This window comes from Anopheles merus, chromosome 3R (genome assembly GCF_017562075.2).
Source record: "Anopheles merus strain MAF chromosome 3R, AmerM5.1, whole genome shotgun sequence".
Taxonomy (NCBI): domain Eukaryota; kingdom Metazoa; phylum Arthropoda; class Insecta; order Diptera; family Culicidae; genus Anopheles; species Anopheles merus.
The window spans coordinates 40442148-40465596 of NC_054084.1; the positions used below are offsets into that span (position 1 = coordinate 40442148).

A 23449-nucleotide genomic window follows, 5' to 3' on the forward strand; every position below is an offset into this window, starting at 1 on the left:
CGACGACGACAAGCAGGAGGAGGTAGCGCAGCGTCGAACCTGTGTGCGTGTTTGGCGTCCGGGATACAACAATGTGTGACCCGGTGCAATTGTAAGTTGCTTCCGGCGTTCGGTCGGATCCGTCCGGGCTCTCGGCATACACACCACGGTCGACGCAAAGGAGTCATTGGTTGGATGAATTTCATTGCCCGCTTGCATTGAGGTCAGATCTGACCTGGGTGTTTGTGTGTCTGGATTTCGTTTCGAGTACTCAATTGCCCCTGTCTGTCGGAAACATTGGTTTTGCTTTTTTTGTGTGTGAATGGGGAATGGATATCCCTTCCTTACGCTCACCGACAGTGGTTCTGGTTGTCCTATCGGAGGAAGAATGAAATAGACCGAGAACCATTCGATTCGACAAAGCAACATAAACCAAACCATGGGTCCGTGTTTTTTTTCCTGGATGAATAAAGTGGAAATGACTGCTTTCGCAAACGGGAAACGCACACCCCTAGATTTTACCAACGGAGGCTATCGACATGGTGATATAAAACATTACCCACCAGAAGCGGCATGATCTTGGATGTGAAAGCTGGACATCCTAGAATATGCTGTTTGTTGTGGAGTGCTGTTTACGCATTATGTCCATTGGATGTGTACATCACAACCAGTACATACATCAGTCCGTAAGATGGACTGAACTAGCAGCGAGCTTGAAATAGTGTTTGTCGTAGAATTTTGAACACAACACGGTACTCTGCATCCCCGCAGAGCAGTTCCGGCAGAAAAGTTTCCTAACAAACATTGCGTTGCTTGTTGCAGTAAAATGTTTATTGCGATTGGGCGCCACCGGAGTGTCCGTCACAGACGAGCGAACCGTCCAACTCTTCCATCCAGCTTTTTTCTACCCAGTTTGCTGTGATTGAATTTTTAAGAACTCTTTTTTCTGTGTAGAAATCTCGACCAATAAGATGCGCAGTTACGCACGCTCTCGTAAACATAGTGGCTCATGAATTAAGCGTACCAAACAGGGAACACTCATCCTTCGCAAATGCTGTGGAGTTGCTGTGGAGACCAACCAACCGACCGAGCACACATTTGTTGACTATTATTTTACACTAAAACCACATCATAAAAAGCAAAGCTGCTTTGCTACCGCATTGTTTAGCGCCAGTAAAGTGAAGGAAAAGCTTCGCTCTTGGTTCATTCCTTTCTCTTTTAGTCACATCGCTTGCCTTGATACGAGCGTCATTGTTGCATGTACTGTTTTGTTTTTCTGCAAGGTTTGCTGCATATGCTCCGCAGTGCAAGAAATGCTGCTATATAATGGGTGAATATTTGAGCGAGTAAGCCAGTCAAAGACAACACTCAGTGCAGGTTGAGCAACAGAACTTGCCCGTACCACCGTAAGGACAGTGTGGAATTGGCTTTGAATTTAACAGCGTTTAAATTTACTCCGTCAAGCGTTGGCGCTCTATCTATCGAGGATATCTATCTGCAGCTTAAATGGTCTCTTTTTTCACGAGCGAATGAAACTTATAACGTAAAAAATGTCCTCTCTGTCTACGTTAGGTATCCAAAAAAGCTACACCGCTCTCGAGAAGATTACGTACTTCCACCGATTCGTTGCCGAGTTTTTCCTCACCACACAGCATCGTTGCAAACTTCTATGCACACAGCTGCGACTTCGTGCTTCATATGGGAGCTTTTTCCCGTGTTTTTTTTTTTTGTTTTCAATGGCTCGACAAGCACATGCTGGTCGTTTTGTTTCATGTGCGAAATATGTGGCAAACATTCGTTCGCTTCCTTTACGGGGCTTTCGAGCAGCGCAAAAACAAGGACGTCCTACTAAAGTAGGTAGCGCGCAGAGCTTATGAATTTTAATAACGCAGGCCATTCTAAATTTATTAAAATATCACTATGTGCAATAAGGTAGCAAGAGAGACAGAGAGAGAATGAAAGAAAGACCGTAAGAGGAACACGTAACTTTCCGGGTGAATGCGGATTGGGGGAAAACTCTTTAGCCGCTGTTTTACTGCGTCGGTGCACGTGTGTGTATGCGTACTTGCGTCGTTAAACTTTTCTGCCGTTCAAGCTTGAGCCTAATGGTAGTGCGTGCGAGCGTTTTTTCCCAGTGATGGGTCATATTACTTTTTTTTTGTTACCGTGCAAGATTAATCATCAGAGAAGCAAAGGTGCATTTTCGAACGAAATTCACATCATTTTTGTACAACTTGTTTCGTCGTATTTGCGTACGTTTTATTGCGTCTGCAACAAATAACTTATTGAAGGCAACAATTTTTTATTAACATAGTTTGCAGTTTTGCCCACTCTCTTTCCTGCGTGCCTTGCCAACGAAACACAATGCAGCCATAAAGTTTCTATAGAATTATTATGTTATGCTTTTTTTCCTGGAGAATATCCTATCATTCATTAATGATGAGCCAACGTCGATGTTTATAATGTTCCGACCAACAATGTGAATGTAAACGAAGTAGATAATCGCTTGTGCAGGACACTCAATGATCTTGTTCCTTTCATTAAAAAAGAAAAACTAAAACTACATGCTCGGAAAAACACCGTGCTCCGTTTAATAGAAGCAAAAATGTTTTCCTCCTATCTTTTCCTACTCAATCAAGAGAGAGTAGCCGCTGTTGTTGTTGAGCGAATAGTGCTTCGGCTCATAATTTATGAATTTTACGGCAACCACTAGAAAGTGAATGGTTGGCTCACTCGTTGACTTCTCAAAAGGAGACTGGTAGGCGTTTAACCACGGGTCCGCTTTTTCGTTCGGTTGGGGTAAACGGGAAGAAAAACGGTTTATGCTCGGCAGGCTATTTTCGTCGCAAGTTAGCCCGTGAGTGTGGGCCGGGACTGAGCCAGATTGGAGCTACCAGGCAGCAAAACAAATAGACCGAAAAAGAAGGTTGAGCTTGCTTCGACAACGGTTGTTTGAAGGATATTGCCGAAAGGATTAGTTATTGGGAAGGTTTTTCTTTCGTGCCTGTTAGGGGGCGTTAGGTACCAGGCGCACCCTTTATGTTTATATGCCATCGTTGATTGAGGCGACTCGTGCAGCCAGTTTTTAAGCTAAATGTTTTCATTATCTGTTTTTACTCCGTTTTGATCGACACTACTTTGGAATGAGTATAATGCATTGAGACAAGGAAGCTTCTTGTCAGTCGATGAATATGACGTAAACTATAAAATACTGATGTTATTTACGACTGCTGCCATAATTAAAACCGATGTTTTTATGTGTTGGAGTTGGAAAATATGTTTGCCTTTTTACAAAAAGAAAAGCACTAAATACACAGTTTTTCTCGTCAAAAAATTGGATGATGTTCGTATTTATATTGCTTCATGTTATGCCTTCATCAAAAAGTCCTTCAAACGATGCTATCTATTCTGTATTAATTATGTTTTTTGTTTCTCCAAAAATTCTTTCCACTATTAGTGTGCCAATTTAATTTTCATCTCTCACTGCCTCTAAATGTGTGACGCCGTCGTTGTGACTACTCCCATCCCGTGCCTGCGAATAACAGAAAGCATTAATTTCCGAGCAACGAAACCGGAAAACAGCATCCGCCGGCAGCAAGGGCCCCGTTCAATTTGTTATTTTAATTGCCTTATTAAATTAACCGGAACGATCTTGTTTACAACTTTTGACTTTAGCTCTGTGACTATTGACTAATTTCCGGGTGAGGGATTTTTTTGCTAATGGTTGCTGTTGTCGCGTTCTTTTTTTTAATCCTTGTTTTTTAGAGTTTCACATACTTTCGTTAACCCCCGGGATTTTTTTTCTACCAAAAATATGCCATCGCAACAACTTCATCCTTGTGTAATCCCAGGACCGTCGTGGCAGTTTCGGAGTATGTTTCACATTTTAGCGCCACTTTTTCCCTCTGCCATTGCCACCATCGTTTGGGCGAGTGTATATGTATGTGTATGGCTTTTGGCAGCTTGGTCGTCCGTGTAGCCAAAATCTCTCACACGATGAACCTTTCTTGGTTTCCGGGTGGGTTTCGGTTTATTTTCCGGCTTTCAAACCCTTCGGAAACAGTGCGTCTCTGATATCTAACCGAGGAAGAGCGGTATAGCAAACTTTCCGCTACCCTCTTTCGTTGCTACTTGTGACCCTCGGTGGCCAGTGGCGATATAAATCGTTCAAAATGAAATAGAACAAACGACGAAAGTGCAAACCATGTGAGCGCCCTGGTGTGTGTGAGTGTGTGTGTTATTGTGCTTACTGCGAGAAACATAGGGCTAGGCATGAAGGGCCTGGCCAAACAGGGATCATGACAGTTTCTTCTTCACGTGCTTTCGCTTCCCATACTTCATAAGGGGCACTCAAGTCGCAGTAAATTTCGTGCCGTTTCCGCCGAGTGGGCACTTCGCTCTGTGCCGCGCTGCACATTTTTGGAGCGACCGGCCTGTAGTGACTTTTGTAATGTACTTGGGCGTTCTTTTTTTTTGCGTTGCTTCCTCTACGTACCTCCCATTATGGGGAGAATCGATCACCGAACCGCAAGCGCGTTCAAGAGTGCCGTAAAACTTTCACCAACCAGGCCTGGATTCCGGTCGACGTTTTGGTCCCAGGGTTGAATGATGAACGAGTTTAATTTCGGTTGGACAAATTCGGGAGCAACCTCGAGCAGAGATCTTGAGAAGATCGCGAGAAGTGGAAATGATGGTGCAAGGGGTGATAAATACTCTTCTGCTGGCCCGAGCCACACAGCCACAGCCCAGCGGCAGATACACGCTGAGAGCAGTTTGTTTATTTTTTACTGCCTGCTGGTTGGTTTCGTCGCTTCTTCATAGACCAACTTTCGTATTTGGGTCGTTTGTGTGGTTTTCCATTTTCTTGGATTCTCTTGAATTTTATGACAGCAGTGGCCACATCCTGACTTACTGTCTTTGCCTCCCGTCACGGGTTTGCAATGGACTGGAAAATTATACCACGGGGAAACTGTAAACAAGTATCCATTGGTATTTGCGATCGAGACAGAAGCGTACTGAAAGCTAATTCAAGGAAATACCACAATAAATAACCCAACTCTTCCTATCGATTTCTTGGTAATGATAACCACCAAAATTAATTTTAAAACACTTGAAATGAGATGATCAATCGAAAGGAAGGCAATACATTATCTTCTCGATGTGGCTTTCCGCGTGAAAATGCATCTATTGTAGCATGAAAAGCATGATCGAACGAGGGAGAGATGCGCTAATTTAAATTAATATCAGTCGCTTTCAAAACATGCACCACCCAACCCAGAGTCTCATTGAAGCCACATTGCACATCCTTTCCTATACCCCTGTGTGCATGTGTACACTCCATATTTGAAATCAACGTGCCCTTGCCATTTCTGCTGGAACACTTTGCTCTGCCGGAGGTCTCATGCACTGATCAGAAAATGGATGATCTTTCTTTTCGTCATCATCAGTCTTGCCAGTTTGTAGATTCAACCGACCCAAACAATGGATGAACACGGAACGGGGTGTCACCCTTACAATCAGGTCGCTCTTGTGCAGCCAGCCAGTCGATGCATCTAGGCGACATGGTTGCACCCGGAATCTTCACCAGCTAGGCAGCTAGGTGCGTTTTTCCCAGAGCTCATCGTTTCGCCGCACGCGAGCAAACGTGCACGACATGATAACGACGACGACAACGGCGAGCGCACGATGAGCGCCGGCGAAGCATAAATGTCAACAATAATTTATCTCACAACACTTCCTGCGTGCCACCGTGTCTCCGCGGTGAAAAGTGTGCACTGCGCAACCGATCCGCTGGCTGGTGGTAACAAACGAATCCGGTAGTCTGTCGGGTCGGTGATCCGTTCGTGATAGAACCATAACCACCCGAAAAAGAACATTGTTTCATTCGCGTGCGCGGCCGCTAACGCAACGAAGTATTAAACCGATAGGGTACTGCAAGCACGCCACAAAAACTTGCTCACAGAGCTAAGGAGGGTAATGGTAGCCGTTTGCAGTTTGGTGTTCTCCAGTCATAAATTGATTATGATAGTTTTACCACCGGAGCCCTAAAACCGACATCTTCAAAGGCGCGAGCGCTTTTGTGAAGTGGCATTATGCATTTCCTCTCTGTATGTGGCTCGCCCTTCAAAAGTATTCCTTTTCACATACACACACACATGCACACACAAAGATAATAATAGTAGCCCAACCGAGAAGTCGAGTCTGCGATATGCGAAAGTTCATGCTTCTCGTGTTCATTTATCCGTCGCCCTTTTTGCCACTGAAAAACCTCGCCCGTAAGCCCAATGCTTGTGGTGGTGTGTTCAAATTTTTCAAGTCCACTGCTCTGGTACTATACCAACGCAAGCTCCCGTTTTTGCTTCCAGGCTTGACTTTTTCATCGTACAACCACACATACACAAAGAAAAACACAGTTTGAATGTGATTAAAAACGGCGGAAATAAACAACAGACATGGCATTTCGTATTTGGTTAGCATTATCTCCAAATTTGTTTTAGCCCTTTTATCTTTGTATATGCACCGTAACAGTAATTTTCATTTCCGGCAGCAAGGGACCAGACGGCCCCAGCTGCTCCCTCCGCCACTCTGGTTGTCGCTGTGAGCATATATGTTTTGCTGCGTACAGTGTATGCATTTTTCATGGTGCCCTTTTACCCTGGCAGGGGTTAAGTTTTTGGTGCTGCTAGCTATATTTATGTTTTGTGTATGTGTTTTTTTGTTTGTCTATCATGGTAAAAATTGGAGACAGTATATTTTTGTTCGTTATTCGTTCGCAAGGCAAAAGGGCAATTCAGTTTTGAGCAAAATAAATAGGAGCTTTTCTATGTTTCGTTCTGTTTTTTCGATGTGTCGGTAGAATCAAATATTTGCCACAGCATATATGTCCAAAAGTATTTTTTCCCATTTATTCATTTTTTTTATTTTATAGATGAATAACAACAAAAAACCTGTTTTACCTATGATGTAGAACCAATCACTCGTACATATGCGTACTGTGTTTCTATTGAAATTGAAAAATAACACATGCTCTTGATAGGATCGACCAACTTTTTGGCAGGTTATTTTGTGGCTGGCAAACATGGATCAAACGGAGAGTTCGTTCCATGTTACAAACACACACGCACGCACACGGGTTGCTAGTTGCGCTTCATGGGTTTTGTTCTCGGAACGGATGAACTTTCCAAATTGGAACACTTTGCATCCGATCTCTGATCGTTAAATTATGTACCCCATCCGTCCATTTACCTTTTACCGAGAATTTACCTTTTACCGAGACTGCTATGAACTGGGCGAAAGTAAATCCATCCTCAACACGCTTCCGGTAAACCTCAAGCTGACGGTGTTGTGGGCTGATGTCAGCTTTAATCGTAACGTACTTTGACACTTTAATCTACCCAACAGGTATGGTGCTACTGTGCTACCGTTTTGAGGCAGGTGACAAGGTGTGAAGGTTTCGGCTTTTGCTTTGTGTATTATTTGCATCGTCTTGTCGAGACAGAGTTGGAGAACGAGAGGGGGAAACCTTCATAGTAGGTACTGCTTGTCACCCATTCCCGGTCCTTGGACAGCTTTTCTGTAACCGACCAAATGGAACGCGCATGGTTTGGGACCTGGTTCCAAAGAGCGATCTATAGCTGTATTTGTTTTCCTTTGATGTATAGCATCCAATCGGAGGTAAAGTGTCAACGCAGGCATGCTGAACCGTTTCCCGATTCACCCTCCAAGTTATGTGTCTTGAACAACGTCCCGGGAATGTCTGACGTTAGCTTGTTGTTTAAAGTATCGCCGTAACGAGGTAGACACAGATTTGTGTAAGCTCCAACTTATGGTTCGACTTTACAAACATCCACCTTTGCTCGCCATGTTTCTTGTGCCTGCGTTTTCCTTAGCTTAATCTTTGATTGTCTCCAAACAGTGTGTCGTCACAATTTCCATTTTAAATTTTTGCGTGTTGAAAAGCATTTTTTACGTATTAAATTCTGCACCCCGGACACCTCAGAACGCTTGCAAGAAAGATATTTCTCTTTTTGATCTTGTTAGATTGATTGTCTCTGGGGAGAAGTTTCCCTAGAGTTATAGATAGCCTGAACACGAAAGCTCTTCAAGTTTATTGGAAGCTTCTGCTGACACGGTGAAAGATTTCCTTTCGTCAGACATGAAGCGACGACAATACATACCACAATGCTCTTGTGAGATACGCACCAACAGAGACGACACAACAAGAACTACGTGATAGTGTTATAAAGACCCAGCTAGCACTCCACCCGATAACAGACCTTAAACGAGTACCGATTGAACGATCCCAATAGTAGTGTTAAAGTAAAGACACCAACATCATCACCTTAGAGCATACTAAACACATAAACACACCACTAAACTATCCTACCTCTTTAGTTGAGCTGCATGCTTACACTAAACCGTTTCGATGCTTTCTCCTTTCTCTTCTCAACAGCGTCGCGTATTCGATACGAGATCACGAGCGGTAACATAGGCGGTGCCTTCGCCGTCAAGAACATGACGGGCGCTATCTACGTCGCCGGCGCCCTGGACTACGAGACGAGGAAACGAGTAAGTATATATGAAAAACGTCCGGAGCTCGTTTTACACATGGAGACACATTGTTTTGCCTCACATCTACGTAATAGGTAACGCAAAAAACATAAAAATAGCTCCCGGCAGCGAGGTTAAACGTTTCTTCCATATCGTTGAATGTGGGAGACGCAACGATGAAACGCGACGGTATGACAGGGAAACTCCCCAGACATGGCATTATTTTTATTCGACATTTTATTGCTACAGTTTATGTGGATAACTGTATGCTTTCGTGCTCTGACGCGTACAAGTGGGTACCAGTGAGTGTATGTGTGCGCGCGTTTCTATTTGTTTATGCGCTCGGTTGTTTGGTTTTTCCTTCCGATCTGCTGCTTTTGCGGTACTGCTTTGTGCACGTACCAAAGTGCATCGATTTACTTTATCGCACCTCTACTATCACCACGGACAGGTCCCCATACGTACGTACGCACACACGCGTATGGCAGCGCTGCAGCCTTATATCATCACACACTCGCGTGCGGGGTCGAGGGGGGAACGAAGAAAAATCGCACACAAGGAAAAACGACACGACGCAGCGCAAAATCAAATGGACAGATTTATTATTTTTACGTGCCTTCCGGTACGGAAGCGACGTTGAACGCCGCTTGAACGGGCGGACATTGCACGAGAAAGATGTGAATGGAAAAAGACGGGGGTCAAATGGAAAAATTACAATCACGCAAAAAAAAACAGCTCGTTTTGTGATGAAAAAAACGGACAAAGCGGGATTTCTAGTGTGGCGCATAAATATATAATCTACAGACTCAATAACAGGTCCAAAAACGATCCGAAATATTATCGTTTTTGCGCATCCTTTTTGCATTCGCATGTTCAATGCAGCAGCAGCAGCACTAGCGGGGTGTGATTAATCGCAACAGTGATGTGGGAAATTTATGTCATATTAAAACGAGCTGTAAGGAGTTGAATTGAAAATTTAATGCCTTTTTTCCCATCACACCGCAATGTGTGGACGCCCCTCTGAGTAAAGCCTTCTGATGTGAAGCTGTATGGAGCCACCCTCATACAGTAATGTGGCCGTACGCTAAATCGAGAATAATGCACAATCGTTGTCCTGCCAAATGGACGATTTCCCGCTAAGAGTTGACACTAAAATAACCGCACCATATGGTGATCGAATGGGCAACCCCCAGTCGAGAAATTCGATTTGGAGAACTAAGTTAGCTGTGTTCCAGATTTTTTTTTGTTTCCTGCAACCCAACAACTAAACGTTTTATGGCTATAGTTTATGGGGAAACAGGTGCCCTTCTTATGAACCCGATTGTGCTAAAAGCTAAATCCATATTGATTGAACTATTCAACTGCGCCGGGAGAAAGGGACGTGACATTAGCTTAACACACACAGCCAGTGGTCAATGGCTTTTCCGAAAACGAATACCATCCATTTTCCTGTACACACCAGTCCCCGTCCTATTGGTGAGCTACACGGTTCGAGCAGGAGTTGCTTAAATATCCCGAGGATTTATGTCGCGTTACCATAGCGGCTCGAACAACCACGCCTGAAGGTTGATGGATTCCGAATGGCTCACAAGCGTATATTCCCACCCCGAAACCCATCCGGCCCAAACAGGTCTGGTGGTGGTTTATATTGTTATCCTGCATTCTCTCTCGCTCTCTTTCTCTCTTATCCATTAATCCGTTCTGTCTCTTCCCTAACGCCTCCGCACGCATTCAGTACGAACTTCGCCTCGCAGCATCGGATAACCTGAAGGAGAACTACACCACCGTCGTGATTCACGTGAAGGACGTCAACGATAATCCGCCCGTTTTCGAGCGGCCAACGTACCGGACGCAGATTACCGAGGAGGACGATCGGAACCTTCCGAAGCGTGTGCTGCAGGTCGAACATGCAATTTCGCTCAAATCCTTCGATCCTTCCCTTTTTTTTCGTATTTGTTCTGTGCATCCACCTCCTTTTCATCTTTTACCTTCGACACAGCATTTTAAGTTCGTTTACCTCGTGTTTGTCACTTTATGAAGTTTTCATACATTTATCCGATTACTTCCAATGTCGTATGTCCTTTCAGTTCAGTTGCTTTTAGGTTTAAAAAGAACAAATCTTGCATGCATATATTATTATTCCTCCCAGTACGGCATGGTTAGCTAACAGATTTCCCTTACTTTTCATGCCAATCGTTAGATATATGATCTTAATATTGGATTATAACAATATTACTTACAGCTATTGTTCAAGTCAGAGACTTGTAATTTTCCTTTCTATATTGAAACAATTTCACAATTTTATGATGCATGCTTTAAACTTTGGATACAGTCCAACACTAAAGCTGAAGCTCACCTGGAACCATATTCATATTCACGTCTTTCATCCATGTTTACTCCACGGTTTAATATTCAAATACGTTATTTGAACAATGTTTGCCCAAAATGCTGCCCCCAAAACAACCCTGCCGGCGGCCGTCCCATCAATCGATAGGATAATTAATGCTTTCTCCTAGATTACAGGTATACATTTCACAAAATGCCACTCACACAGAGCTCCTGTTTCGAAAGGTCACAGCAAACGTCGCCCGAAACAACGGATGCGGTACCACCAATTCCCCCCTCCCACATATATTCAAAATATCGCGCATAATGCGATTATCCAATCCCTTCCCGTCGCCTTGTCTCAGCCCCATCACGTCGGCAGCTGGTGTAAGCTGCGAACGTGCGGAACCGAGCTCCCGCGTACCATATGTTTCGCTAATGTTCGAAATCAGATTTACAACTGATTAAATTTTATCACCTAATTTCCATCGGCATAACATTGAGGTTCCCACCCTTCGTCTAACCATCCAGCTGTGGGATGCGGTTGGGAAAATTTTGGTCGATGAACCTGGCTACCAACGCGCGCAACACTAGCTGTGCTGGTAGCCTGCGGCAATTCTAAATGGGCTATAAAATTGATAATTCATTTATTTTCCATAACTCATTGACAGACAGGTCTCCGGGGCGAACGGGCGAACAAAATGCTTCGCCTCTCCGTGCCGCACGCAATGTAATGCCACAGACTGCGGTTTTGCTACCGTTCGAGGACGCTAACCGGAGGAAGATTGCGGATCCGGTCGATCTGGGCTTCGTGGTTTCCCTCTGGTTTTCAATCGCGTGCCCACTGCAGTTTCGCGCAACTATCACGACAACCGGTTTGCTATTGCACGGGCTGTCCAATGTTTTCCCTCAGCCAAGGGAGCACCGATTTATGAACCATCACTCCACGCCGGATGTGTGCGATAGTGTGCGGTCCGGCGGATCCCCCATAGTCTTTCTCTATGCGGTACCAACAGCAAACCGCTCGGGCACTGGTCACTGGCAAACCTTTTCCCACCGCCAAATCAAACAGAAAGTAATCGTAAATATTTCACCATTGCGGTCCTGTGTCTTGCTTGAAATCTTCACATCCTGTTTCATCGGGAGGGAAGGTAAATGGGACTGTAAATTGCGACCATTTTACCCATGACCCTGTTGTGTGCTGTGTAAAGCGGTATGGTTTTCCGCGATTTTGGCCTACGGTGGGCCGACCGATCGGCTTACAACTTGTTGAATAATGTATGCGCGCGCTTTGAAGCGGCCCTTCGGTCGTCGTCCGGTAAGCGAGAGGTTACTTCAACTATTCGGTTACACGAACAACAGTCTCCCCCTCCGGCATTCGTTTACGTTCAATTCACAACCCTTCTCTACCGGGCCAAAGGAGCTTAATCGGATCACGCAAAATTTAAGCCGACGAGTAGGCAGAGGAAACAGAGCAGCAGGGGGAAAAAAGCTTCCCACACGGTGCGAAACGTGCAACAAACCGTTAACTAATTGCAACCCGGGGTCCCTTCTCCCTGTGTCATATTCTTCCCCTTCCCTAGTACTATTTGACGCTGGTCGCCTCCGACAGCCTGAACGAGAATGAAACGATCATTGTGATCAACGTAAAGGACGTGAACGATATGCCACCGAGCTTCCCGCAGCAGGTCTACGAGCGCACGATGGACGAGGAGCTGGCCGTCCCGTTCCCGATCATGCAGGTTGTGTTCCTTTCCACCTACCTAATTCTGGTGACGGTGATGGGTTGGTTGCTGGGTGAACCGTGGGTGGTCGCTTTCGCTGTTGGTTTGTGCGTGTACGATACCGTTTAAATGGTGGTGGTAGGCAGTTAAGAAGCAAGGTCTTGCGCCTGAACTTATGCAATCGATACACCCGGAGGGCACGTAAAGTGCGCTCCCTAGGTGCGCTCCCTATCTACAAGCACGAGCAAACACTAATCCATCCATCAAAGTGTGGTAGACAATCGAACTTTCCCAAACCTACAATAACCTTCAATATCTCCACACGTACACTGTTTCATTCAGTATTACCTAACTGCTTTCGTAGAACCGCTTGCCTAGCACAAAAGGGTGGGTGCTGGTAGCATGTTAATCGAGCTGACAGTTGGCGTAAATCGATCTCTCCGCTCTGCGATGGAGTCCTTATCGCACGGGTAACACCTACTACCGTGGCAGCGCTTCGTGCAACCTGTGATCTGTGCCAATCGGTTTACTGCGCCGGCAGCGATATATCGTGGCTTTGACGTTTCGTGGGTTTTTGGTGATGGTTTCCTGTATAATCGCTCTGTGTTCTACTAACTCTTTCCGTTGTTTTTGTACTATATTTGCTTCATCGAAATAAATATGTTGGAGTGGGGAACAATTCTGAAAATTCGTAATCAATATAAATGGGGTTCTTCTGTGCCGGGTTTATGTCCGCTAATCCTATTTGTCTAGATTAATGCAGCTAACCTGTCGTCATTTAATGCTCTGCTAAAGGCAATATATATTTTTTTAGCTTATTACAGATACCAAAAACTCTCCCCTTTTTCGTCTCAAACATCACATCCACACTCGTGTATGTGTAAGCAAAACACTTGCTGCCTGCAAATACTGCTGTGTCCGCCTGCTGTCACACATGGAAAAGCAACACCTGCCTGCGGTATTGTCGGGCGGACACATTGGATTAATTAAATTTTATTTGCTTTCCGCGTGTTCCCGCAGCGCTTTCATCGAAATTCGTTCCACGCCGAATGTTGTTGCAAATTCTTTACCGTTTTTGTGCTGCCCCACCAACCTCTGTGCAGTAGTTTGTGTTGTTTTAATTGGGTGTATAACGCACTGGGAGAACCAGCCGCCGGGGAGATCCTGCCAAGCTGAAATCGTTCAGCAATGCGTGTACCAAGAATCGAGCTCACCACCCCTTGGCTCTTGCTTCTCTGGCATTTTGTGACCGGTTTGGATATCCAGCAAAAGGCAATTGCTTCTTCCCCTTGCCAAACATACACCCTACGTAGGCGTCTAAACACATTTCGGTTGTTTAAAATGTGTTTTTTTTTTCTCTCTTCTGCGAATAGGGCTCCCTTTATAAGGAGCTTTCATGTTGTCTTGCTGTTGGTGTTTTAGTCCTTTAGGTGACTAGAACGCTGGTACACTTGGAAGATTCCTGTTGAGAGTGCACAGCGTTTAACCATTCCATTCCGAGAAGGCTTGAATGTGTGCGCCTGTCTCCTGTTGTGGAATTGTTAACTTTGGGCCAATCAAACATTGCTCACGGGGATAACAGTACGTTTGGTATGAGACCGATTTGAGGATGAAAATTCTCTTTAACCCTAGCACTCCCGAAATCTTTTCTACGGCGTAGGTTTAGGAAGCAAATTGCAGGCATTGCAGCAACTTTGATAAATGGAGAATAAAAATAATATAAAGTCCATAAGCTTTCTTGGCTGAAATGTTTTAATTTTCAGAACTATTGAATTATGCAGAAGTCACTTTTTTTCGTAACTAATTGCTATTTTTTTTCATAAATTTCGATCAAAATCAACCAACGGATGCTAATTTTTGAATAAGCTACTGTCTGAGTTAAGAATTGGAAAATTATGAAACAATGAGACTTATTCAAATTCTTCTTCTTCTTTGACACAACAACCATTACCGGTCAAGGCCTGCCTATACCACTGATGGGCTTGGCTTTCAGTGACTTATTTATTACCATAGCAGCGCATGTTGTTAAGTCGAACGAGTTGACAACTGTACCACCACACCGGCGGACATTCATATTTTTTTTTTAATTTTGTTTTTGCCTTACCGTAGACTTTATTAACAAAATAATTGTAAAATTTACTTAAACTATTAGAAACTTGTCGGAATTCAATCATCTCAACATCTGTAATAGCACTACGTAACAGTCATGCGTTATGAAAACTCCGTGCATCGTCGTACCAGTGACATTACCGTGATTGAAATGTGTTTCGCAGCCGTGCAAAAGATTATTTGCCCTTCACCTATGCCATTGTGACATTTGGATGAAAGGCGTAAAATTGTATGATTTTGAAGAAAAAAAAACCTTCCTGAGAAAGATCACACACACACACACACACATCCTCTTTTTCGTAAAGCTTATCCAATCAAAGGTTGCACCAGCAGCTCTATCAATCTATGAACTGGCACGGCCAAGGCTTGGGTGACTTTATTTTCACTAAGGATTTTAACACTTTGGCATAGCTCTGCGCTGCCTCAAGCCGTACGGATAGCGCGAGTGACAGGAAAAAGAGCTACTGAGGAGGAAATTGCATTCACCCGATCGAAAGTGTGAAAGACTGACATTGAAATGGTGGTGCACTGGGCATACACAAATTGGAATTGGAAAAATAAAACTGCACGATCCTCGAAAGAAGATGTTTGCAAAAGAAAGACCACTTCCACCACGCAAATCGTTTTTGCATATTCCATCGAACGACGTATGGCGCGTGTTGGACTTGAAAATTCAATTATCTGCTACTCAAAATTGAATCCCACCGAGCGTGGTACCACTACCTTGCCAACGTTCACGTTCGAATGCTTTGAAAGGTACGGTTACATTCGTCATGGTCACTGGTTTTTTGTGTGCTACCATCGCGAATTGTCAAAAGCAAAAAACATACAAACACACACAGACACATTCCACGCCGAAACCTGATGGGAAATTCCTTTGCAGACACGCGAATAGCAGGCACAGTGTCATATTTGTTGTGGCGCTTACCTTAGCGCCCGTCTTGCCGACGGGTGATGTGTCTACTGTACCATGTGCACCAAGCTACCGAAACGAACAGGAAAAAAAACCTTATATAGACAGCTAGCTGGTGGATTTTCCTGGGTCCTGTCGAAATATAAAAAACAAATCAATCCACTCCAACACACATCGAATGACACGTTGCCCACGAATGGTCTACAAAACGGTTGAGACCAGCAGAACAAAAAAAACACAATGAATGGAAGAATGTTTCATCCGGGAATTAATTCGATATTTATGCCAAGGACAAACGACCAACGACAGGCTAGCGACTGCACACATATATGGTCGTGGATGGCCGTCACAACCCATTGTAGCGTATGAGCATTACAAGGGGTAAAAACCCCCAGCAGTTCCGAATTGTTTGCGGTTTTGGGAATGGAAATTGCAGAGACAAAAAAATTCGCCACATAAAAATCTCACTCGCTCCATTTCCGATTGAATCCGTCCTTGGACGTCGTTGTTTTCCGGTGTGTCGTCTCCGTTGTTACTGGCACAGCACAAAAAAAAACGTTGTGTCTTGCTGTAGGCAAAATTAGAGATTGCAAAAAAACACCAGGAAAACGCATTCATTCTCGAGACTCTAACAAGCCGCAAACCACATGCAATGTAGTATGTGCGGTGTGTGTTCACCCTGCTACCAGGGATAGGAAAAATAATGTTCTTTATCAAATCAACCGTGCCCGGCGTTTCCATGGCTGTTGGGATACTGTGGTCTCCCTTTTTTATACAGATGTACGTCACTCTCTTCATGGTGAGAAGGAAAAGACGAAGCACAATGGCCATACTGAAAAATGATGTTTTATTTTTCACAAACAATTCAATCTACATCCAAGGCTCAGTAATAGACTACTTAAAATTGATCCTAATTCAAAAGCCTTTTGAGCTAAAAATTTAAATACCTCCACAATTGAATGGAAAGTTAGAACAAGTTAATATCATATTATTTAGCAATTTTTATTTGTTAAATCGAATCTCTTATCTATAAATTATACAAAATGTTCACAAACAATAGACCAGAGTGTGTCTTTGCTCCATACAGAATTCCCAAATACGTGCTACGGAGAAAGTTACCATAGGTGGCAATTGTGCCCCGCCTTTCGCTAATGCTTGTCTATTCCTTCGTTTTCTATGCTCGCAAGTTGTCGTCAGCTAAGCATTGTAGCCATTTTCTTCTCCTTCTTTACCACATGAATGTTTCATTGTCCAATTCTATTGCGATCAGCAATCACGCAAATGAAACGCACAATCAGTGTCGTATCGAAATAAATACCACGCCAGGGGAGAAAAGCTTTGATTCGTTTTATGGGCGAGTGAACGATTGTTGCAATCAATTCGTGTCTCTTGCGCATTAAATATAAGCCTAATATTGTTAGCAAATAGAAAAGCTCGATAATACCTTTCGTACGCACCAGAAATTTAAAATAAAATTACCCCGATGCGTATGAACCACTTGCTTATGCGTGTGTAAGTACGTGGGTAATGATCTTGTGGTCATTAATTGTAATTTGGAATCCGTAACACCATGTCAATGATAGTTGCAACTAAAGCGCTTCTACTAAAGCACTCTATTCAAATCTCCAAATATCCTTTTTTTCACATTGTTTGTCTCGCTACGTGCTATAGCACGGCGTATATTTTCCTCTCATTAATTCCCACCCGCTTAAAAGCCAAACGTGGATAGTCGTTTTTAAGCGCGCGTGCAAAACCAGTCATCAGAATTAAGCGGTGCGTGTGCACCCACCACCCGCCAGCCATAATTCCCATTTACTCTATCTGAAATGATATTTCTTGCGCGCGCTTTTATGGGGTACTTGAAGCTTAAATTTCCATGAACATTTCATGTGCGTAAAATGGGGCCACAGATTTAAACGCACCGCCTACCGTCCCGTCCCACCGATCAACATCATCAAGTGGGTTGCGCTAATGGATATTAAAGAGTGCGTAATGCGCACCGTGCCGTAAGTTTGGTGTAAAAACGATTATCGTCGCTGTAAGGACCAATCGGCGAGATTTGGTTTAAATATTCCACACAAAAGATACGGCGCCGAAGGGCGATAGAATCTCCCCGTGGTGACAAACGCTTAATGGTCAATAACTTTAAACGATACCACGAGGAAGTAGTGCGACGAATGCGAGAAGCCATTTTCTGCCTCTTGTCTTATCATTTAAACGAAGCTAGCAAGCGTCATCCGACAGAGCATAGCTTCGCGCAGCTTTTCTGCAATGCGCTAAACGATTTGAAAGTGTTTTGCCTGTGTCTGGTTGGCTTTTTTGGTGTTTGTTTTGGTGTGCTGAGCAAATTGCAAAAGATCTTCAAAGCGAACAGCAGCTGCTGAAAATCGGCAGAAGGGAACGACTACCAAACGCCCAAAATGATTGCAAACGCTCTGCAACACCGTCTAATGAACGGAAATTAAGTAATTTACCTGTCCGCTCTCCGTAGTGGTGCGGAAGTTCGGTTGAGTTTTAATGATGAATTGCCACCATGACCGACATTCTGCCGTCCTTCCACTGCTTCCACTCTTCCACCAGCCCGGAATGACGAATGGCGATCTAGAAAATGACCAATGTTTTTTGCTCATTTTTCCACTGAAATTTGCCCTTGCCCCAGCACGAGCCATGTTTCTGCAAAAAGGGAAAAAATCAGAAAAGTAGGATCACAAACGAATAGTGACAGGGTGGAAAAATGTGTATCTTTTCGTAGCCTCCGTTTCCTTTACTTCCCTCCTCCTCGCGCCCACCGCACAATGTCAAACCGATAAAGCATGAAGCAAAGCCTGGAGATGCCTTTTGAATGGTCGCCAGCACGCGCTTGTTCGTTTAGATCGAGAAAGAAACCAACAAAAAATACAGCACCAATACAAGAGAACATGAGCAGGAATGATGAAAAAAACGAGAAAAGCATTTCAACTTTCCAAATTCAATTAAAATCTCGTTAGAACAATTTGTTCTAGGCAACAGTTTGGTCCATTTTCATGCCATTTCTTTTTGTTCTGTTGGGGTTTTTTTTCGTTTCTTTTTTCTGTGTGTGCCAATTTTCTTTTTTGGTGTTTTTTTCTTTTTCTGTGCTATGCAAGTAGAAACATTTTTCTACCTTCTTTCCACCTTTCTCAGTGTGGATCATTCTACCAAGTTTCACGCGAACGGAACAGGGTAGTGGATGTTTTATTTTTCTTCAACTTTAGTTCCCGTTACGTTTGCGTTGCATTCCATTGAAGCATCACGAGCAAACGAAACTCTCCACCACTCGTCCTGCAATAGCTGCAGGGCGAACATCCGCTTACTGTCTGCTATTATCCCCACGCCTCGAAACGAATTACTTGCTGCTGGCCGACTCAAACCCCCTAAAAGTGTAGCAACTGCAGCTACTACTGTCAGTTTGGTTCATCGCGAGTGAAATTTATGAACATTTGTGTTTGCAGCGCCAACCAAAGCAGTTGGGACGGTTCATGGCTCTCTTTTCAGCGCAAGAAAATCCCCCCTCCATCAACAGAGCGGACAAAATACAGTGCGCCCAGTGCTGCTTACGGGCTTCCGTAAAATGTCAGTTGTACACAAGTGAAAAACCGATCTATCTCGGAAAATTGTTGAACTTCTAGTACAAAACTATTGCTACAGCTTCAGGGAAATGGCTCTTCCAGGAAGTTGCACAAACTCCCTTTTCAGTGCTGCTCCTCCCGCTTCGAGCACAACATGATGAATTGTTGATGTGCTGTGGTGAATTGAATGAAAATCTTAAAGAATTCAAAACTGCTAGAAAAGTGTGCTTCATGTGCTAACCAAATTCGTCGAAATGGCAAAAACGACCCATTCTGTGATGGATGGGCAGTGGCTGAATTGAAATGTTATTGTTATTTCATGCTTCGTTGTACACCCCTCCCCGGTACACAGCACCGCCCAGCTATCACAGTTCGTTTTCTGATCTGTCCGGAAAGTTCACGGAAGAAAAGTAAACCAAAAAAAAAGGATGGAGAATTTGTAGAATTTAAACAAACCAATCATCCGAGCATCCGAAGAAGGTTAGGCAGGGTGAGAGCAAACAAAGTGAAAATGTTTCAAATCTCCGAGGTACGTTCCGTCGTCAGGGCAGGCCAATTGACAAGGTGGTGCTGCTCATTTGTTTGATGAATTATGCATGCCCGGAAAGTACAAGATGAGAGCCACACAGAAAGCACAGTGTGTAAAATTGGCCAGACAACACAACAAATGACGGGTCTGTTCCTGCACCCGTCTTTCCCCGTCTATGAATGCTGCTGAGAAAATGTGAAGCAATCATCAATTGAGCGTGTTTGTTGTATGATGTACATTTCGGCTCCATAATACCATCGTATCATGTTTCAGGCACAAAAGAAATCTGCAAAATTTGGTTTAGTCATTTATGCAACCGAAATACATACTAGCGGAACTTGGGGCAAGTGTGCCACCTTAAACATTTCAAGTCATAACTCACTAAAACGTGTTTTTCAAAAGCCGATTTTAATCTCATAACCATTTTACATCTATTTCCTCACTTATAAATGAGTTTCGCTTGAAAAAGTGCAAACAAAACAGTTTTTGAAGCGTTTTAAAAAGAGTCCAAAAAGATGTTATTTTTTGGGCTATGGGGCAAGAGTGCCACTCGTATGGGGCAAGACGGCCACCTGGTTAAAATAACCGTGTTTCTTAGATAATTGGAAATTATTACGTTTGTACCACTAGTGTATGTATTCCTACATGTATTTAGTCCTCAATGAACCCTTTTTGACCACCAACTGTACCACAATATGGTTTGTTACTGTTCTGTTTTTCCGGGGTGGAATCCGCTCACAATAGCGCACCATTCCGCAGCACGCTACAACAATGTTTACATTTTTGACAGCTCGCGCCTATGAAAGATGGTGGCACACTTGCCCCAAACAGAGATGGCACACTTGCCCCAAAAGTTGTAACTTTTTTGAAATTGAATTTTTTAGTGACAAAAAGAAAGTTTTTTTCATCTAAACCCACAAAAAATTTCACGTTTTCCCAGCTATACGGTGTTGTAAATATTTTCTCGGTTGATTGTTCGCATGATTTTTGAGAGCTTATTTGGTTGGATTAAAAAATTATAATATTCTGCTCAATTTTGAAACTCAATATAAATCAGTTTGAAACAATGGGAAAAATCGATTGGTCTATATGAAATTAGGCTCAGAATACCTAGTCATTGGAAAGCAACCAACTGTATACACAATTGATCATTAAACTAAAGTTTTTAAGGAAAAATGCTTGGTGGCACTCTTGCCCCGTATGGCACACTTGCCCCAATTTCCGCTACTTACTACACTAACAGCTTCTGGGGGAAATGGTGCTGGTGAGAAATTTTGCAATCATCGGCACAATTATGACAGCTTATACAGGATTGCAATTTGGAGCTTCGAAAAGTTCCCTCTCTACGCATTACATGTTTCTTTTGTTACTCCAATGCACATAGCATACAATGCGCTCTGGAAGCGTGCAGCAAAATCGGAAGTGTGCACAAGAAAAATGAAGACATTTTCGATGCAGCAATCGTTGCACCACCGCACACACTGCGCGTTACTGGCAATAAATCATTTCACCATAAATACGGTGAAAAGAAATACGGTACGTGCTGGAGCATATTTTGCGGGTTTCGGTTTGCTGCTCAACCTAAAGCAGGTCCCTGCACTTTTACCCGCCCCCTGCATTGCAATATTATGTTGGTCAAAAAAAGGGCGTTTGTATTTCTTTTTCGCTCGCCCGTTTAATAAACTGGCTTTTTTCCCCTCGATCAACTTAGGTATTCCATTTTTGCCAATGGTGTGTTTGACGTTGTGCTGTGGTGTACATCATGGCACCCCACTTTCCCCTTTTGATCATGACTGAGTGTTTGAGTATGTGCCAATCCAGCCTGATTGGGGTGACGCTTTCCACTCAACCAGAACAACTGCACCAGTGCTTTATCTTGCTTCCAGCTAGTTGGCTGCTACTCAGCTGAATGACAGCAACGAATTTGCCAATGCACCTTTTTTCTTCTCGAAGAAAACCAATTACCGAAAGCATTGAACCAAACTAACTGCAAGATGTAACGGGCGTGCGCGCTATACGTTTCTTTGTTGTAGCGAACTGTCGATATAAAGCCAAAAGCTAAACAACAACTTTGCTCCCCGTTGATGCTCATGTTGATGATGATGACGTCGAGAACCGACCGCGATAGAGTGGCGAAAGTCGCGTGCTGTGATAGTAAATTACAAAGTTTGCCGGGGCTGTGGGTACCCGTTCAACCGCAGCCATTTGACAGATTTCGTTATACACAACTATAATCCACCCATTTTCACCCTATTCTATCAGTGTTATCGTAACAGAATATGCGGTAAAGAGCGGCACCCAAGGACCTAAGGTGAGGAATTTCTTAAAATTCAATATTTCACTCTCGCCCCCCGTTGCTTCCCTTCTTGGAAAGGTGAGCTGATCCATTATGGCACAAACAACAAGAAGAGGATAAGAAGTGAGAGAATAAGACGTTGATTATCTGCTGCTGCAGCCTTTCTGCTTTCAAGAAGTGAGCGAGCGTTTTCTTAAGCCAGATACTGTTCCTCGGCACACTATTTCGAGTGTGTGTGTTTGGCCCTCGAGTCAGACGAGGTTATCTGTCTGGTAAAGTTATCGTAGATATGAAATATGAAAATTACTTTTCTCGCTTCACTTCGTTCCTGCGCTCCCCTTACACCGGGCGGGGTTCCCCGTTTGCCTCTTCCACCGGCTGCTGCTGCTCCTGGTAGTTCACCTGTAAGCGATTTTTTGTTGTTGGCGTTCTGCCCTTTTGGTCGTATTATCATTATCTAACTTTTTCCAAGATATGGGAAGAAAAGCTTGCCAAACTTCTCGTTTCTGTGCCATCGTTTCGACTCAGCAGCAACGGCTTTGAGTGGTTTATATCTACACGCTACTGTTTTAAAGCTTTCCCTCATCCGATGCGAGCCAGAAGTTATACTGCAGCTTTTTTCGGATTCTTCCTTTTTACTTAAACACTTTTACCGTCAAGCAAGTATATTGTAATTTTATATGTGGGAGCAGAAGTCGCACGTTAGATGTTAAATTCAAACAGCTTAACGACGCTTTGTAACGCACTATTTGAGGGATTGTCAACCGAACAGTTATTGTGTTTGCTCTTTAATTCACTTAAAATGAACCTAGACGGATTGATTGTTTTATAATTGACCTCATTACAAATAAAAAGATTAATTATTATTTTGATTGTAAGTCTTCAAACAATATAATGGCTTCAATTATTAATTTTCCACAAAAAAACCCTTCTACTTTGTTTTACTTATATTTAAATATTCGATTAATGGAGCTCTTTACATCGACAAAACAGCCACAAAAAGCAGTTTTAATCAACGTCGAGCTCATTAAATAGTTAATTTCACCATGCACGGAACAACAAGTTTCAATTAGTAGTGGAAATCCAAATTGTTCACAACGACAAAAATAAAATAAAAATACAAAATCACATAATGCACGGAAACGGTATACCTCCTCCCCAATGCCATCCCAAAACCAAACCCTAATGCGCAGTGCATTGGTACAGCTGCACACTCCCAGGCGGAAGTAGTAAATTACATCAGCTATTATTATCCCGAACCATAATCACCCGGGGGGAGTGCGCTCATAAATTCCCATCCTCGCCGGTGATGCAAACGCGCGGTGCTTCATAAATTTCATCCCATCATACGTACACACACACATTTACACACGCACCTTTCCTCTCACTGAGCTTTTTCAACAGCTAAAATGCCCATTCTCCCCCGATTACTCCATT

The 23449-nt window shown here is 43.5% G+C and overlaps 1 protein-coding gene across 20 annotated transcripts in view; it reads left to right on the forward strand.

Moving 5' to 3' along the window:
• Positions 1–23449, forward strand: part of LOC121596416 (neural-cadherin) — a 270549-nt gene that overhangs the window by 204334 nt on the left and 42766 nt on the right. For 14 of the 20 annotated variants that reach the window (XM_041921323.1, XM_041921332.1, XM_041921336.1 and 11 more), the window contains 2 exons: positions 8432–8547; positions 10265–10429. In XM_041921323.1, the coding sequence (XP_041777257.1) occupies positions 8432–8547; positions 10265–10429 (281 nt within the window). Of the gene's footprint in view, positions 1–8431; positions 8548–10264; positions 10430–12437; positions 12597–23449 lie in introns of all 20 variants that reach the window. The other 6 variants (XM_041921333.1, XM_041921334.1, XM_041921341.1 and 3 more) reach the window with 1 other exon arrangement.